Here is a 17,770-nt window from a genome sequence, read left to right as displayed (position 1 = left end):
TGTCGTTAACCACTTCAGACACTTGTCTGTTCTACTAATGTCCTAACCTCTATCAGGCCTTTATCCTGCCTCTTCCTGCAGAGCAGCTATGCCTGGCACCTCACTGCCGTTCAAATCTCAGCTCAACCATCAGCTGCTCTGAAAGACCTTGCCAGACCACCTTCTATGAAGTAGCACTTCTGAATACACACCTGGCCCTCAGGTTTTCTCTTCCCATATCACCCTGAGTATTTCTTTCATGGAATTTACTATCATTTGCTGTATTCAGTCTTTATGCATTTGTCACCTTGGCGCCGAGTACCTAGTTGACACTCGCTTTATGCTGCTTGCTGGAATGAATGCATGAATGTAGCAATGTCTGTACGTGTCCACATTTGTGGGTTCTATTTGAACAGACAGAAAATCTTTCTGGATCTTAGTCATGACTTTGACTCTAGCCCTGTCTCCTCATCTGGCCCCAATGTGGATCTGAGAGCCCCTGAGTTTCCAGGAACCTGATATAGAGGCTTGATTGATGCCGTGGAACCTGTCGTACCCCAGCTCTGAAGATTCATTTTTAAAATTGAGTCCATGGGGGCTGGCCCGGTGGCGTAGCAGTTAAGTGTGCACACTCTGCTTCAGCGGTCTGTGGTTCCGGTGAACTGGCCCACTCAGCTCCCAGGCGTGGACCTATGTACCACTTCTCAAGCCACGCTTTGGCAGGCATCCCACGTATAAAATAGAGGAAGATCAGCACAGATGTTAGCTCAGGGCAAATCTTCCTCAGCACACAAGGAGGATTGGCAGTGCATGTTAGCTCAGGGTTAATCTTCCTCAAAAAAAAGAAGAAAAAAGTCAAGTCTATGAGTCTTTTTCATGCTTGTGTCCTGACCCAGGCTGGGCCTCCCCATCCCTTAATCCTGCCATGTGAGTCTGGAGTCATGGGATATAAACTGGAGTCCTGAAATTTGAATTCCGCCTTCAGGAATTCTTTGTTTCGTGAGTCAAGACCCTGCACATTTTCTACATGCTGTAGACATGATGCACACTCTCCACTTCCTCACCGCTCCGTCCTGACCAGCTCAACCATTTGTGTAACATGCCTAGTTCCAGCAGAATGTTAAATATGTGACATGTGCTACAGACCAAGTTATGTCTGCGCGCCCCCAGAAGGATTCCTGAGCAGTAGAGCACAGTGGTCACATGGTTTTTGGGGGGTCTGACAGGCCTGTGTTCCGATCCTAGTTCCCTGCTTCAAGACTGTGTGTCCCTGACCAGTTGCTAAACATCTCTGTGCCTCGGCCACCTCATCGGTCAATCGGAAGGGCTCAGTTTGCTTTTCTGCAGAACCAATTTAGCCCACATTCTGCTGGATAGTGATTTGTTCTGAATGCTGCTGGGAAGTTCTCCTGCCGGGGCTGGCTCAGCTGATCTCAGCTGAGGCTCACTGATGTGCCTGCGGTCGGCCGCTGGCTGGCGGACCTCGGGTCTCCCGCACATTCTCTCATCCCCCAGTGGGCACCTTGGGCTCATTGAGCTGCTCCGAGTTCCAGGAGCAGCAAGAAATGGCAAGCCCTAGTGTACACGTGCTTCCCAAGCCTCTGCTTCCGTCACATTCACTAACATCCATTAGCCAAGGCCTGTCATGTGGCCGAGCCCAGATTCAAGAGATGGGGAAGTAGACTCTGCTTCTCACTGGGGAGAGGAATTTGTGTGAGGATGAAAATGAAAAGTGCTTAGCAAAGGTCCCGACATGTAGACAACAAGCGGTAAAGGACTCGCACCCTTTCTTACACCCAACTGTGAGAAGGACCCCAGCACGTGGGAACCCCCGCAGGAGCACTTGGGTGGCCTCAGCCCTCGTGTGAACCTCCCAGTCGTGAACCCGTTTGTCTGAGGATGAAACGACCCAGCTCCAAAGGTCCTCGCCATTGTCCTGCAGCCGTGATGCAGCGTGTCTTCCCTTTCCACTGGCCCTGAGATGTTTCTGGCTCTGAGATCCCACACAGCCCAATCGCCGCCTCCATCCCAGGACGGCTGCTTGCCCTAAGTGTTGCCTTCAAAAGGCTCAGTCTCTCTCCCTGCCAGGTCCATTGACACCAAGAATGCGGGCCCTATTAATACCTAAGGAAAATGGCCGCTTTTCATCGAACAGTTACTAGTGCTAAGTGCTGTGAGGTCTGAACTCTCACCTCACTGGACAGATGAAGAAAAGGAGCCAGAGGGGTTGGGAGACTTACCCAGAGGCATGCAGAAAGTGAGTGGCAGAGCTGCAATTTAAGCAACTTGATGTTGCCTTGCTTCACCTGGTCCTGTGCCCAGAGTCCTCCTCCGCTCGCTGCCGCATGCTTTGTTGTTAGCGTGTGCGTTGCCGTATCATGAACGTCCTTTCAGAGTTGAGCACCGACACCAACAATTGGAGGTGCTACGTCCTCTGTGTTCAGGGACCTTGGCTGTCCTATTCACTTACAACCCTCCCCCAGCACCAAGGCTGTTCCAAGCTGCCCGTCAGTCTTCCTGCTGTCTCTGTCCCCTCCCTCAGGGAGGCGTTTCAGCGCCCCTGCCTGGAGTCCCCACCTCCCCATGCCTGTGTCCCTCCAGCTCCAGGCCTGAGAAAACTGCAACAGCCGGCGGAGATGATACTGTCCTCACTCACCATCCTGACACTGTGGGCCTTAAGCTGGAAAAAGAGGGGCTGTCACGGAAGCTGAGACATGAGACCTGTGGGGGCACTCAGCTGGGCTCCTTCATCCTGGACAGCGACAGCCTCTACGTCATTGGGGAGCATCTATTTAGTAACCCCATACTGAAGCTAAGGATGGGCCCCAGGAGGATGTGCACTCTCCAGTGTTCCTCAGGAGCCATCCTGTGTGTCTAGTCTTCCAGCTGAGCAACCTCCCTCAGGGCTCAGGGACCCCAAGGCCCTGCACTTTGTGAATCCTTCTCTTCCCTTTGCAGCTCTGCACTCTGGGGCTGTGATTCGTCCCCTTGCCTGAGGCACAGAAGCCTTTCTCCAGTCAGATGAAAGAGAGTATCCCTCTGAAGCCAATGGGCATTCAAGAGTCTGGCTATTCCTCTCTCTCCCTGCCAGCACCTCTAAATACCTCTGGAACCTGAAGAGCACAATTTGCAAACCCATGTTCGAGCAAGGTTAGCGCATTGATCTCACACATAAATTGCAAACTCATGAAAACAGGGACTGGATCTTTGATTTGTCAGCCTTTTAGGAATAAGAGATAGTTGCTCCTAAATCCTAATGTGGAACCGTGTAGACTGGAAGTGTCAGTTGTGGGTGGGGCTGGTGGTCCTCGGGCTGTATTTTGGACATTCGTGCCCCTCTTGCATGCCAATTCTGTCTCCTTTTCTCACAGCAGGTTACACATCGGACCTCAGCCCTCACTCCCCGCGGTGAGTCCTCAGGGCTCTGATGACCGTGTGCTGCAGGCCCCTTAGGGAGAGCGACTGATCTCCTCATCCCAGGGCACCCACGGGAGAAGAAGCCAGAGGACCCGCAATCAGTGGCTCAGGCTGGATAGGAAAGATGCACGCGGTGGCCTCCATGCCCCCCCCTCGGAGTCCCCGGTCTCACTCCAGACCATTTCTCCTCAGCTGCTGTGACCTCCATGCTCCTCCCACAGAACCCACTGGTGCCACCGACCCCCCCCAGCGCCACAGGTAGGTGACTTCTCTCTCCAGCTCCCTCTAGGAAGTCAAGCTATTTGGCCTCAAAGTTAGGACCTGGCAGTCGCAGAGAGGAGCCGCCGTGAGGGACCCTGGAGCTGCCATGGACAGCCTCTGCTCTCCTCCAGAGCAGGGCATGGCACCTCCTCGTCGGTCCAGTGTGTTGACCTGGAACAATTTACTTTCCCTCTCTGTGCCTCAGTTTCCTCACCTGCCCAGCACGAAGAATAACACTGCCTAAGGTTGTCGTGGAGGGTCCGTGAACGTGGACGTAAGAACACCTGGCGCAGGGACCACGGGGGATTTAGTGGACAAATATTGAGTGGGCGCGTGCTCTGTGCTGGGCAGAGGGCAGACGACGTTAGTGAGGTGTGTCCGTCCCTCACCAAGGTCACTGTGTATGGAGAGAGACTGGAAATGAACGTGCAATTACAATCGCAAAGAATTGTCACCGAGAACCGTGTTGTTTGCCACTTACTACGTGCCAGGCTGTGTCCTGTTGTGTCTTTCACTGTTAACTTTTCCCTTTGAATAAATATGAAAGCACATGAAGTTGCAACAAAAATAGTACAGAGTGCCTTGGACCCTTCCACCAGCTTCTGCCGGGGGTTAACATCTTGCGGGACTCTAGTACAGTGTCACGACCAGGACATGAATTGACAGTGTTAAACCCACAGACCGCAGACTTCTGATGTCGCTAGTTTGACATGAGCTCACTGGGCGGTGTGTGTGTGTGTGCGCGCGTGTGCGTGTATGCGCGCGCGCGCGGTTCTATGCCATTTTATGACACATGCAGATTTGCGCCACCACCACTGCAATCCACACACAGAACTGTCCCATCCCCACAAGCCCTCTCTCGTGCTGCTCTTTCATAGTCACATCTGCCCGGCCAGCCCCTGGCCTTCACTCATCTGTTCTCCATCTTTATAATGCTGTTGTTTTGAGAAGGTCGTATCAACAGAATCAGAAAACGTGTGACCTGTGGGGCGCGGCTCTCAGCATAATGCCTCTGCCATGTGCTACCTCCTCTGAGAAAGTCTTGTGACCTTCATAATTTCCCTACCAGGATGATTCTCCCCATTTTACGGTTGAAGAAATGGAGGTTCAGTCATGTTGAGTGACATGCCCAGGGTCACATGGCTGGGGAAGGAAAACAGGGGATCTGACCCCAAACATGACTCACGGATGAGGCCACAACCACGGTACCCGAGCTCTGCACTGCGGCGTCTTTCTGGGAGTAGCGGGTGGGGTTGGGGAGGGGTAGAGACGTTGAGAAGTGACTTCCTTGAAGGACTGACATTTGCTTCCCATTAAGAAAAAGGTCTCTTCCACGTTGGATGGGACTGAATGCAGTTGTTTCCTTTCTTATCCCCCAATCGGTGAAATTGCTCCAATCTTGTTACTTTGAACTTGTAAACTAGCATCAATCAGGACCACTCCAGAGCCTCACCAGGGTCCAAGATCTCAGACCCTGGACACCTACCTGGCCCATATGCTGACTTGAGGGCCCCAGAACCTGCATCTTGACCCCCCGCTGCATTTTTAAGTGCCTTTTGATTGTGGCAAAGTATGCATAACCTAGACTTGGCCATTTGAACCATTTTTCCGTGGACAATTCAGTGGCATCAAACGCATTCACAATACTGCGCAACCATCACCGTGTTCATTTCCAAGACTTCTTTTCATCATCTCAAACAGAAACTCTGTCCCCATTAAACACTGCCTCCCCATGACCCTCAGCTCCAGCCCCTGTGAACTTCTATTCTTCCTTCCATCTCGATGAATTTGCCTGTGCTCGGCACGTCATGTAAGGGGAACCGTATCATAGGTGTCTTTCTGGGTTGCGTTTATTTCACTGAGCGTAAGGTTTGCAAGGTTCATCCACGTTGTACCATGTGTCAGAAGTTCATTTGTTTTTAGGGCTGAATCTTCTTCCTGGGAACTATTGCACAGAAACACCCAAATTACTTCTACCAATTTCCCCCGGCCCTGAAAATTAACACGGAGAACCTTTCAACACATTTCTTCTCCAGACTGGGGGGGCTCTGAGGAAAGGCCATTGTTACTGGAATAAGCAAGGGCAGGCTGGGAGTGGGGTCTCAGGGAAAGACGCCCTCAGGAGGTACCAGGGAATCCCCAAATGGATGGGAGGGTCTCAGCAGTAACTGAATTCAGGATGTGGTGGAGTCTCAGACCGGGTGCTAGTTCTCTGGCCGTGGGGTGAGGGGCTGGTGCTGCATGACAGGGAGAGAGGACGGCTCACCGTGTTCCTGGGACACCAGCCCCACGGGAGAGAGGGAAGGCTAGTGCGCCTTCCCGACGGACTGGTGGTGGGAAAAACTCAGCCTGGAGGAGACAGCCGTGTGCCCGGGGTAACCAGAAGGAATTACGTCTCCTTCAGCCAAAGCAGACAGCCCCTCGTCCTGGGCTCACTTTATCCAAATGGGAGCAAGAAGGAGGAAACAATTGAAGACGCTTCCAGATGTGAGATGTGTGGTGGCAGAGACTGTGCCTGGGAGATTCTGAAAGGCCTCACTGAAGTGACCTAGGCTGTGACCAGAAGGACAAGACTGAGCCACGCCTGCGTAGGTCCGGGAACAGGGAGTCGGGGGAAAGGCGCTGTTGGTGCTGAGACTCTGGGGCAGAAGTGAGCGTGAGCAGAGGAGGTCAGAAAGCTGCCCAGGCGGCTGGAGGGAGCCTGAGAAGCAACAGGAGCTGCGGCAGGGGCGGCGGTTAATGGGGCCAGACCGGGGAACCCGGTAGTCTGCGTTCATTTGGGTTTCTCTCTCACAACACTGCTCCCAAAAGTTGCACCTCTGAAGTACGAATATTGAACTTCTCCCGGTTTCCGTGGTCTAGGCATTGGGCACGGCTTAGCTGGGAGCCTCTGCCTCCAGGTCTCCGTGAAGCAGGACCTTCAGTCTCAACTGAGGCTAGACTAGGGGAGGATTTGCTCCCAAGTCACTCACACGGGTGGTGTCAGGAGTCATTGGGACTGAGAGTCTGAGTCTCCATGTGACTGTTGGCTGGGCGCTCCCTCAGATCTCGCCTCCCTTGGCCTCTACATAGGGCAACTGAAATCATCGCCACTTGCTATCTCATTTCCAGAAATGTGACAGAGAGAGAGCGCAAGAGATGGAAACAGAGGGGGAGATAAAGGGAGGGAACTCAGGAAAGCAAGCAAGAGGGAAGTGACAGAGTTTTTGTAATTAAAACTTGGATGTGACATTCCATCAGCTGGGCTGTATTCTATTGCTCAGAAACCAGTTACTCAGGATGTAGTGGTTCCACAAGGATGTGCACAGCAGGAGGGAGGGAGCGCTGGGAGCCTTGGTGGAGGCTGCCCACCACATAGGCCGACAATGAGGCGCTTGGGTCTGGTTCTAAGGCCAACAGGAGACTGGGAAAGGTTGAATGCTAGTGAATGACAATATCTGAATTTCCTCGAACTTCCAACCCTTGAAGGTGCAGACCTGACAAGGAGCCCCCAAGGGGCAGGGACTTTTCCCAAATCACACGGCTGGAATCCAGGCCTGTTTGGAGAGGTATTCCCGACTGCATCCACCCCTTCTTGTAATTCTTCCACCTCTAAGTTCGGGGACCAGACCCAGGCGGCACCACCTCCCAGATATGGGAGGCGTTATCACATGTCCACCCGAAGACGTCCCTGGGAATGTGTTTCTAGCGCCATCCCATCGTGCAGGTTGGGAGACTGGGGAGGCCCTGAGAGGCACAGTGGCTTTTCCAGGACACAGAACTGCTAGGAAAAAGGAGATCCGAACTGGGCGCTCTCTCTTCAAAGCTGGGGCGCTGGTTCCGATCCCAAGGAGCTGTGGGGAGGGCTGTGATGGAACTTTCTGTACAGCTCGGGAGATGACACGGGCAAGGAGGGTGAGCGGTCAACAGCCCCGAGGGGGCTTTGGGTGGGTCTGATGGAGGGAAGGGCCCCCCATCCTGGAACCTTGGAGACATGACCTCACTTCCTTGGCGACCGACCCCAACAGAGCTTAGAACTCTGGTCACCAGGCAGCCATTTTGTACACATAGCCCATTTGACCAGAGACACTCGACACAGGAGGATGTGTTCGTGTATCCCCTCTTTGCGAGGCTCTGGCGCACAGAGAGCCAACAATGACAGTCTTCTCCAGCGCTGTCGACATTGGCTGAGACCGCACCTCCAAGACCTCAGGCCATTCGGAAGAAGGAACCCTCAGGTAACACAAGGCAGCCCAGGGCGGGCCACTCCGGGTCAGGCCACAAGTGTGATCCCACCCTCCCATGCGGGCAGCCCCACACCCCTTGACCCTTATTGTGTGTGTGTGTTGGCGGGCATGGAGTGACGGAAGGCAGGGATGAGCGTGGAGCTACCCTGGACGGGAGCAGACGGTTAGGGCTTGGAAGCCTGGCGGTATGTCGTGTTCATATCCCGGGTGGTGGCTGGCAGGATGGAAGGTGAGTGCTGGGAGCCAAGCCGCCCTACCCGTAGGTGAATCCCAAGCCCGTGAGGTGTCATCTCATTCGCTCCCTGTCTGGAGGTCTATGCGGATGCCCCTCTGTCTGTGCTCGGTGTGCGGGAGAGTTTTCCCCCTGTGGGCAAGTGCAGGCAGGCCCCTGCTACCTGCCGCCGCGGCCACCGGACGCTGTCTTTGCAGAGCTCCACCCAGGAGATGGTCCAGGAGCTGGCGCATGGGTCCTACGGCTCCATCTCCCTGGACAGGGGGCAAGTGCAGCAGACCACCGACCTTGCCCGGGGCTGGACTGAGGGGAGAGTGAGTGACACCCGGGGCCCTGAGATCACCGGGGTGTGTCCACAATCCAGAGTCAAATCTGGAGCCCTCCCCTAGACCCGCCCAGGGCTTTCCCACTGGAGTGTCCCAAGGGCCCAGTCCCAAAGGAATCTGGACTTCCACGCCTCCTCACCAGCTACCTAGGAGGGTGGGAAGTCGCTCTTTCCTAACCCTAGGCGGAGTAGACAAAACACTGATGTTTGCGCTTCACACTCGGCCAGGGGCATCTTTGAAATCTGCCATTTTCTGAATCTGAAACCTCTGTAACGAGGGTCTCAAACCTCCCTTTCGTGTAAAAGAAAGAAAAACCAGCGTCCTTTCTTGTAGTCAGCCAGATCCTCACAGCGTCTGTCTGCCCGTGCACTGTCTCCCGACTGGGGAGGGCTGAGGTTCCCACCAGACATTTCCCTTCATGTCAGGAGCACATGAAGCCTCAGGTGGGGGAGCGGGGGAGTCCTGCAGCCCTGGCTTAGGGCGGTTCTCAGTTCCGACCCACAGGACCCTGAGCAGCCACTTGGCAGCCCGAAGCTTCCGTCCTCTCATCTCTAGAATGGGGATGTTTGTGTTGGATTCGCTGGTCAGTGCTCTTAATGCACGCTTTGGTGCGGGGCGGTCTGTCCTTGCCAAGCCAGCCAAGTGTCCTGAGGAACTCATCGTATAATCCTCCCCCCGCCCAAACTCAAATTGGACTTTTCAAGCCTGGAAACCGGTTGGCTGTGGGCAATCCTGTCCCTCCTCTGCACACATCCCTGAGGGGCTCACAGTTCCTGGGGGACCTCCAGACCTTGACTTCCTGGAGGTTCACGCTGGTGCTGGTGACTCTGTGTCCTTCCTCATCTCACCCAGCGCGGAGAGTCACTCGGGCAGCGGAATGAGGCCTGCAGGATGCGGGCCCTCCAGGCAGGCCTGCTGGAGAGGCTGCCGCCGTCCATAGGACCAGCCTTGGCGCCTCGAAACATGGCCAACGTCACCACCATCGTGTTTGACTGCGCGGCTGTCCTCACCTCCCACGGGGTCCTGGACCACCTACTTGCTACGTGAGTGCCCAGCCCCTCCTCAGCACAGTGGTGACTCTGCCCACTGCCAGCTGTGTGTCTTGGAAACGGCCCTCCATCTCTCTGAGCTTCGATTGCTCCTCTGCAAAGTGGAGTGGGAGAGGATAAACTTCATCGGGTTCTGGTGGGCACGAATGGGATGAGCCACGGCAGGTGCTTCCCTGGGGCCTGGCTCTACAGAAGGGGCTGAGAGACGTGCCGTGGTTGTTCCTGGTTATTCTTTCCCTCTCCCCGATGAAGAGCAGTCTGCTCCCCCATCGCTGGGATGGGGCCTTTCTGAGTTTGCAAAGGCACACGGAAAGCACTCTGGCAGGGAGTGTGGGATTCCATGCAGCTGGTCGTGGGGCGGGTCCTTGGAGTAGCCAAGGAGGGGTCTCCGGGGCCGCAGAGGGGCCCCAGGCCCACTCAGCTACCGGGGATGCTTCTGGTTGGAGTTCATTCGAGAACACTGTATATTAAGCACCTGTGACATGCGGGAGCTTTAGAGACACTTGGCACAACGCAGTGAATGAAGCAGACACAGCCCCTGGACCCCCGCAGCAGCCTGAGACTCAGATAGTCACACACCATATCATCCACAGATCCTGTCCCCGGCCTGTCCCAGGGGATGCCCTCCTATGCTCCTTTACGACTGGAGGCCTCTTCCCACGTTCTCATGCATGATGGACCCCAGCGCCAACTAAAGACCTGAGTGTTCTTTGAGTGCCAGACGAGGGCCTCCTGTCTCCACAGAACAGGGCTGGGGGAGAACAAGAGGACAGAGGACTGTGGCTGGGGCGGGCCCGGCACAACTCTGATCTCACTCATCTTTTGATTCCTCTGGGAGGGCTGAGGTCTGATGGCTTCTACTGCAAGGGGATAGGAGTGAAAGAGAGCTGTGGGTGGGGTCCCAGAGCCCCTGGGAACCAGAGGGGAGGCTGGCTTGAGCTGTTCCCTGGCGACCCATCCCCACCACAGTCCCGTCTCCCTCCGCTTCCCCTTCTCCATATCCACCCCTTCTGACCACCACCAGCAGGCCCAGAAGAGAAGGGGTGTTAGCGAGCCGCTCACACATCGGCCTCAGTCCTCAGTCCACTTGCACAAGGGCGTGGAGGGCTGGGCTGGACTGTGTCCAGCCTCTTTGCGAGAAGAGTGGCAGTGGGAAGAAGAGACTCACACAAACCCCGTGTTCCACCTGCTGGATGAGCAGGCCTGCCACTGCCAGGATGGCCACACAGGAGTCAGCGCCGGGGTGGGACTCCCCCCTGGTGGAAAGGGGCAGGCACAGGGCCCAGACCCAAAGCAGGGTGCCTTGGGAGGACAGTGTGGAAGCGACGGCCAGGCCTCTGGCTCTGTGGCCCAACTGCTTCCGCCCAGTACCGCGTCTTCTATGGTGGGAACCTGGCTGGACCCAATGCAGGATTTCTGGGAGCCCACGCCCTTTCCCTCTTTCAGGATGCGGCTGGCCTCTCTGCGTGTCATCTGGCCTGGGTCGCACCTGGGAGGCCCTGCCTACCTTCCCCAGGTCCAGCTGCAACATCTGGGGCCCAGGAGGGCAGAGCTGGAAGGTGAGGGCACAGCAGTCTGGGAAGACTGTCTGCGGTGGGGTTCACGGGCTGGGGTTCCCTTCAAGACAGCGGAGTCTCTCCTGTCTTGTAAAGTCGGGTACGTAGGTGAAACTTTCTCTTTCTCCCGCTGCAGCGCCAGTTCCAGAGCTCCTGCCGGCTCTAGAGCCAGAGCAAGGGCCAGCTCCGGGGCCAGAGGCAGCTCCAGCTGTAGTTCCACCTTCCGCGCCGGAGCTGGAGGCGGCCTCACCACCAGCAGCCTCACCTCCAGCAGCCTCACCTCCATCGGCCTCTCCAGGGCCGGAGCGAGCGCCATCAGCTTCAGCCCCAGTGCCAGCTTCTGAGCTGGAGCAAGATGCGCCATTGACTTTTGGACGATCTCTGCCTCCAGCTGCCGAAGTCACCGCAGAAGCGAGCGCCGAGCTGAGAGAGGAGAGGCCTAAGCTGCTGGACTTCCCTCCGAAGCTGGTGGCCGAGCAGCTGACCCGGATGGATGCGGTGAGCAGCGGGGCTCTTGGGCTAGGTGGGGCCCGCCTTGGTGGGCCATCAGCTGCCCCAGACCTCCTGTTCCCTCAGCCGCAATCCAACGATGTGGGTGCAAGTCACAGCTCCCCCACTTACCCACCGGGTGACCTGGGCCACCTTCTGGCCCCCAAGTCCTTGCTGTCCCCACATGGACAGTAGAGAGCACACCAAGGGCGGGCACCTGCTGGGCAGAGTGGCTGTGCGGATGGATGAGGTCGAACAGAGAGGAAGCGGGGCAGAGAATAGCCCTCTGGTGGGGGAGGGAAGCTCACTGGAGTGCTGCCAAGTCCTGGGTCACTCACCCATCAGCCCAGGAGGCCTCAACAGCCTCCGTACTTATTAGACACCTAGTGCGTCCTTACCGACATGGAAGACAGGCAAACAAAGCCCATGGTTGTTGCTGCCTCGGGGGAACGTGCAGCTGAAAGGGGAGTGGGACCAGGGGGTGATGAGAACGGGTGGAAGATGCCCCTTGAGATGGGCAGGTGTGAGCCGTGTTCTGGTGCTTGGGGGAAGCAAGACTGGGCTGCGAGCCAATGGGACTTCTCTTCCCCGCCCCTATTGGGTCCTCGGTCATCCTGCGCTGGGCGGCCTCAGCGGACACAGACAAAACCCAGAGACTCCCAGAAGCTTCAGGCCACCTCCTCAGGTTCCTGAGCTGCAGCTGACCAGTGCCTCCTGCCTGGGGCTGCGGGGGCCTGCAGACTCTGAGCTCGGGTGTGGCAGGGTCAGGTGACAGTCCCCATCCTCCCCAGGAGCTGTTCAAGAAGGTGGAGCCCCGCCACTGCCTGGGTTTTGTGTGGTGCCAGCGGCCCAATGGGAGCAAGGAGTACCTGGCTCCCACGGTTCGGGCCACTATCAACCAGTTTCTTCACGTGTCCGGCTGCGTCATCACGACGTGCCTTGGGGACCTCAGCATGACGGCCCAGGACAGGGCCAGAGTCGTCGAGCTGTGGATTCAGGTGGCCAAGGTCAGTAGCGGCAGGGCCCAGGGAGCCCCTCCCTGGAGTCAGGGGGACTGCCCCTTCTCCTCTCGCAGCTTTCAGCCTTGAAGTCGGTGGTCTGGGCCTCGGCAAAGTCCTAGGCCCCTTGCTGCCAAGGGCCTGCTGACCTTGAGTGCTGGTCCCAGTGGTGGGAAGCTCCCTTCCCGCCCTGGGTTGAGCTAAAATCTTCCTGCCCGCGAGCGTTACTCATCAGCTCCCAGGTGTGCCCTCCCTCGCTTCCCTGGGCATCTGCCTCATCCAGGACAGCAGAAGCCCACGAGGGGACACAAGCCAGAGGAAGCAGGGCTCCAGCCCGCCGTCGCAGCTCATTCCCTTCCCTTCCTCAGGAGTGCCGAGTCCTTGGAAATTATGCGTCCCTGCGTGCCATCGTGTCTGCTCTGCAGAGCCCCTCCATCAGCCGTCTGCAAAAGACATGGGGACGAGTTGCCAGGTGGGTAGGCCGTGCTCCATCCAAGCACCACCAGGGCGGACCAGACATCCCCCGTGCGACTGCCATGGACCCCTCATTCAGCTAGGACCATCTGGGAGGCAGCGGACCCTAGGGATGGGGACTGGCCTCCTTGCTCGGGTCTCTGAGACTCTCTGAGACCCTAGGCAGTGGCTCCCCCCTTGTCACATCCTGGATTGAGCCACACTGGAGATTTCCAAGGGTGTACTTCGCAGCAACGGAGCCCTCATCGGCAACCAACGCTGTTAGAAACAATGTGCTCAGTCGGAGTGGGAATGGAGGCCCCAGGTGACCGCAGGAGAGCCTCCACCCGAGTCCCACGGTGACCTCAGAGCTCCGAAGAACCCGGGGAAAACCCTCGTCCAGGCCCCAGGCCCTTTGAACCTTCCGGGTTCTCAGCCAAAGGCATTTCGCCTTCAACCGCCCCGGGTTTTCTTTCCTCCTTTCCTCTCCCCTCAGGAAGAGCTCTCGAAAGTTGAAGAGGTTCATCAAAGACCAGTGGGTGAGCAGGAGGCAGCTGGTGAAGGTAAGACGGAGGCTGCACATCTGGAAGGAGGGGGAGCGAGAGGGGAGGGGACCCGGCAGGATGAGCTTTGGTTCTCCTGTCACGTGAAGTTGGTCAGGAAAAGATGGACAGGAAGAGGGATGTGCTAGCTCCATGGGCAGGTGGGGGCAGTTTGGGACAGGAGGCCAGGGGCATGGGATAGAATGGTGCGGGCTGGACTGTTCCAGGAGGCTGAGGACCTGGCAGAAGGTGCCGGTGTCTGGCTTCCATGCTGCTCCATCAGCTGCCCTGCATCTTCCTCCTGGCCACTGGCTGGAGCGAGTGGGCGGGCTTCCTTTCTTCCGAAGTCAGCCCAGTCTGTGCTCAGGAAGCCAGGGCCCCACTGCTCCTTCTGTCTTCACTGTGCCTCGCAAGAAGGGCACCCTGCCTGCCTGAGGGATGGGCACTGCCGGATCCCACGGGCCGGGGGCACTCAGGGGCTTCCCAGCCTTGGGACGGACACTGGACCTGGGACAGATCTGTGTCCCCTCGGTGACTCCCCACTCTGGCCCCTAAAGTGGGCGCTGCAGACAGTCCCAGTGGGATGCTCACCCAGGTCCTTGTTGGCGATGACATGTGCCCCGGAGGGCAAGGGCAAGTGCCCAGGGAACTGATGGCTTCTTCAGGGATCCTTCCCGCCCAGACGTCAGAAGTTTCCTCGTAAAACAGAAAGGAAATGCCACCCCGCAGTGCCCTGGTCGCCCCCTCCCCTGCTAGTCAGACGTGGCATTCGGGGTCCCCATCCTGAGCGGATGAAGAAAGAATTCTGTGCAGGGGAACTCCCTGAGGGGATCCTAGGGAGCTGAGGGCTTTAGCAAGGCCTTGGCCTCGGCCTGGGATCAGAGACTCCTGGGCGTTGGGGCTGGCAGAAGCCACTTGACCAGGCCTCCTGAGACACCTCATCTCCCTCCATCCGTGGCTCGGCCCAGCTGGGGGCCCGAACACAGCCTGAGAGTCCCGAGGACAGCACTGTGGTCAGCGGCTGGGCAGAGGGTGGTGTGAAGGCAGAGGAGACAGGGGCCTGTGGCTGGGAGGGGGAGCAGCCTCTCCTCTGGGGCCCCCTGAGCAAGTCCCTGCCCCTGTGTGGGCCTTGGTCTCCTCATCTGGGAGCCAGAGGGAGATGAGCCGTGGTGCAGGCCTCACAGTGGGTGCCGAGGCTCAAGGGTGGGGAGGAATGTGGGGAGCTTGGACCTGGCTCCAGAGGCAGGCTTGAGCGGAGAGCAGTGATGACGGTCAGATGACGCTTGGGCCTCAGGAGACTGTGGGAGGCAGACAGAGTTCGTCAAACCTTCCAGACGAGGTAACAGGTTCAGGGAGGCCTGGGCGGGCCCAAGGTCACACAGGAGTGAGTGTTGGAGCTGGGATGGCTCTGGAATCAGAGCACCCTGGAGGCGGGAGCCGCAGGGGCACCAGGTGACTGGGGCCACATGTCCAGGGTCCCCGATCTGGGAGGGGTCTGGGAGGACACTTGGAGGGGAGCGTCGGCTCACTGGCCCTGTCAACACCCTGGCAGGAGGCGACCTCTATGTTGACCAGCCTGGAGACGGGCCCCACAGGTGCCCAGAAGGTAAGGGTGCCTGTGGAGGAGGGGCCCAGGAGTCGCAGGAGAGGGGACTCCCCTTCCTAGCCGGAGGTCTCTACCAGCAGAGAGGGAGCCTTTCTCCTCCAGCCCTGCTCCTGGTGCCACAGACCTGAAATGCCTGCATTGGAAGTGACCAGGAGGAGGCCTGGAACGGATGGGCGCACAACGGATTTGGGACAGGGAGGGGCGGGGACCACGTACCCTGGGTTTTGCCAGAGCCGGCTGCTGGGAGGTGCCTGGAGGAGTTTGGGGTTCCTGGAGGAGAGAAGAGGAGGAAATTGGGGGGAGGCCGCCTAGGTGGGTAGCTTGGGCTGGGCAGGAGGCTGGGGTGAGGAGTGGAGGAGAGGTCTTTGACGGCTCCTGAGAGCGGGATCTCATCACCGTCTCCACCCCGCTGGCACAGGGGCTCATCCCCTTCCTTGGCACATTCCTCAATTACCTACTGCTGCTGGACACCAACATGGAGGATTACCTGGAGGTGAGTGAGCCTGGAGGTGGAGCTGGGGATCAGGATTCGGAGATTTGGGAGGAGAGACTTGCACTGAGGCTTGAGCTCACAACCCTTGGCAGAGTCCTCTCGTGAGGGCCTCACAGCCACCCCGGGAGCTGGGTGTCATGGCCATCTTAGTGATGAGTGAATATAGGATCCAGGTGAGCCGCCAGTCCAGGCTGCCTGACTGCGGAGCTGCTGGAGGGTGTGTCTGAGCTGGACTCAGCCTCTCCCTCAGGCCCCGCCCCTGCAGGGAGTGAAGCCAGGCCCCTCCAAGGCAGGAAGCACACGAGTGGCTGAGCATCCCTTCCTGCCTGAGGCCTCAGTCTGTCTGTCTGTCAGAGAGGGCTGTCTTAGAATGTCCCTGAGCCATAGCCCCGTGGCCTCCTTGCTCTGGAGCTCAGAGTCTTGCCCGGGACCCATTCCCGTTTCTGGTAGCGCCTGCTCCCTGGTCGACCCTGCTGGTAGTGCAACCTGAGAAAGGGTGGAGACGGGGGCTAGCTATGGGCTAAGGGGGCTGTTGCTCATGGGCTTTGGCTCTCTGCCTTCCAGGGAAATGAGATCAATTTTGAGAAAAGGAGTGAGGTGAGCAGCTGTGGCCTCCCCGTGCGGAGGGTGGGGCTGTGGCAATCAGAGACTCCTCCGGGGAAGACCTTCTCTGGCCCGATGCCTTGGGCCTTGCTTTCCTTGGGAGAGTTCGGCACCCAGAGCTGGGAAAGCCGTCCCATTGGTGCGTGGGGGAAGGGGCTGGCACCAAGGACACCTTCCTGCAGGAGGAGCTATTTCAAGCCAACTGTGAGAACGAGCAAGTCCTGCACGGAATTGGAGGGAAGGAGGGTTCCCATGTGGGCCAAGACCCCAGACCAGCTCCTTGACCCTCTTCTCACCTGTCTGAGTCCCCAGCACGGTCCCCCACCCAGGCCCCGTCTGCATCATGTCCTTTCTCCCAGGAATTCAAAGTCACCGAGCAGATCTTCCTGCTCCAGGAGGCAGTCCATCTTTACCACATTGAGGCTGAGGAGCGATTTGGGGCCTGGTTCGAGGCCATGGAGCCCCTCAGCGAGGATGAGAGGTGAGGCGGGGCAGGAGTTGGTGAGGGCAAGGCGGACTCTCTCTGATGGCCAGCTCCAGGGAGCCCGTGCCCGTGGCTTCCGGGTCAGTCCCGGGGCTTGTCGCATGGTCACCCGTGGGGCCCTGGGACTCCAACTGCTGGCCGTCTCTGGGAGGGTCACCTGAGGTGTGGCTCCCGGTAGCTGAAAAGTCCCCTCTGTCCTTTAGCTACAGCCTGTCCTGCCACCTGGAGCCCCCACAGGAGAGGGCCGGCAAGATGCGCCGGTTTTTCCTGCCCAAGAAGAACCGCGCGTCTCTCAGCTCAGGGCTCGGTGAGTGTCCAGACAGGCAGGGACTGAAGCCAGGGGCTCCGGAAAGCTTCGGGCTAAGCACGGGCCTAGGGAGATGGACAGCCGGCACGGGGATCCCAGCTCCACTGCTGACCAGGCCTGTGAGGGACAATTCCCTTGACCTTTGTGGGACTCAGCTTCCTCTTCTGTGAAATGGGTGAAGCGAAATGCCAGCTCCCATGTCAGGGACAATGGGGTAGTGTTGACTGAACACTCAGGACAAGGTTTGGAGCAGAATGCAGTGGGGCTGAGGTGTTGGGCTGGGATACTGGTGTGACCCCCCCAATCATCAGTGTCTTCTCTTCAGTCACCAGACCCCTGACGCAGAACCCAGCAACAGTGGCAGATCCCGGTCCTTCCAACAGCTCGAGTGCAGCCTGCTCTTCAGCGGCGGGGACGCGGCTGGGAAACACGCGGGGCCCCAGGCCGGCTCCTCCCATGCTGATGGGGAGAAGAACATTCTAAGCCTTTTCCTGGGAGCCCTGGAGCCCAAGAGGGAGGGGACGACCCCACCCCACAGGCCTGGCAGCTCCACCCCAGCGCCTGTTTACCACTTGGGAAGGGGCCGTATTTCTTTCGTGTTAGTAGTTAGTGCTAGTTTTGAATTTGATGTTAAAATCCTGTTTCTGTTCCAGCCTGCGAGTCACGGTCTGGTTCTTTCCCCTCCTGTGCTCGTGTCAAGGAGACACAGACTCTCGCGTTCCTCCTGGAATGAAGAAATCTTGCAGGGT

At 57.9% G+C, this 17,770-nt stretch overlaps 1 protein-coding gene across 1 annotated transcript; it reads left to right on the top strand.

The window, feature by feature from the left end:
* The first annotated feature begins 7,676 nt into the window (after window positions 1-7,676).
* Window positions 7,677-17,769, top strand: LOC138915549 (ral guanine nucleotide dissociation stimulator-like). The gene is made up of 14 exons (XM_070222302.1): window positions 7,677-7,874; window positions 8,313-8,429; window positions 9,294-9,484; window positions 10,937-11,049; window positions 11,183-11,544; window positions 12,327-12,542; window positions 12,902-13,005; window positions 13,483-13,549; window positions 15,081-15,134; window positions 15,553-15,627; window positions 16,192-16,224; window positions 16,590-16,711; window positions 16,918-17,021; window positions 17,347-17,769. The coding sequence occupies exons 1-14, from the start codon at window positions 7,740-7,742 to the stop codon at window positions 17,502-17,504; spliced, it is 1,851 nt and encodes a 616-aa protein (XP_070078403.1). The 5' UTR covers window positions 7,677-7,739; the 3' UTR covers window positions 17,505-17,769.
* Window position 17,770: the final 1 nt, after the last annotated feature.

The sequence above is a fragment of the Equus caballus genome, chromosome 9, assembly GCF_041296265.1.
Source record: "Equus caballus isolate H_3958 breed thoroughbred chromosome 9, TB-T2T, whole genome shotgun sequence".
Classification (NCBI taxonomy): Eukaryota; Metazoa; Chordata; class Mammalia; order Perissodactyla; family Equidae; genus Equus; species Equus caballus.
Note: the sequence above shows the minus strand (reverse complement) of the source record. Positions and strands in the feature narration are given on the sequence as shown.

What these genes read in the sequence shown, in the direction of transcription:
- LOC138915549 (XM_070222302.1), top strand. Translation starts at nt 7,740, where the DNA reads ATGTGTTCGTGTATCCCCTCTTTGCGAGGCTCTGGCGCACAGAGAGCC. An exon ending in CTGGACCACCTACTTGCTAC is followed by an intron (nt 9,485 to 10,936) that starts GTGAGTGCCCAG and finishes TCCCTCTTTCAG; the next exon opens with GATGCGGCTGGCCTCTCTGC. An exon ending in CCCCTCAGCGAGGATGAGAG is followed by an intron (nt 16,712 to 16,917) that starts GTGAGGCGGGGC and finishes TCTGTCCTTTAG; the next exon opens with CTACAGCCTGTCCTGCCACC.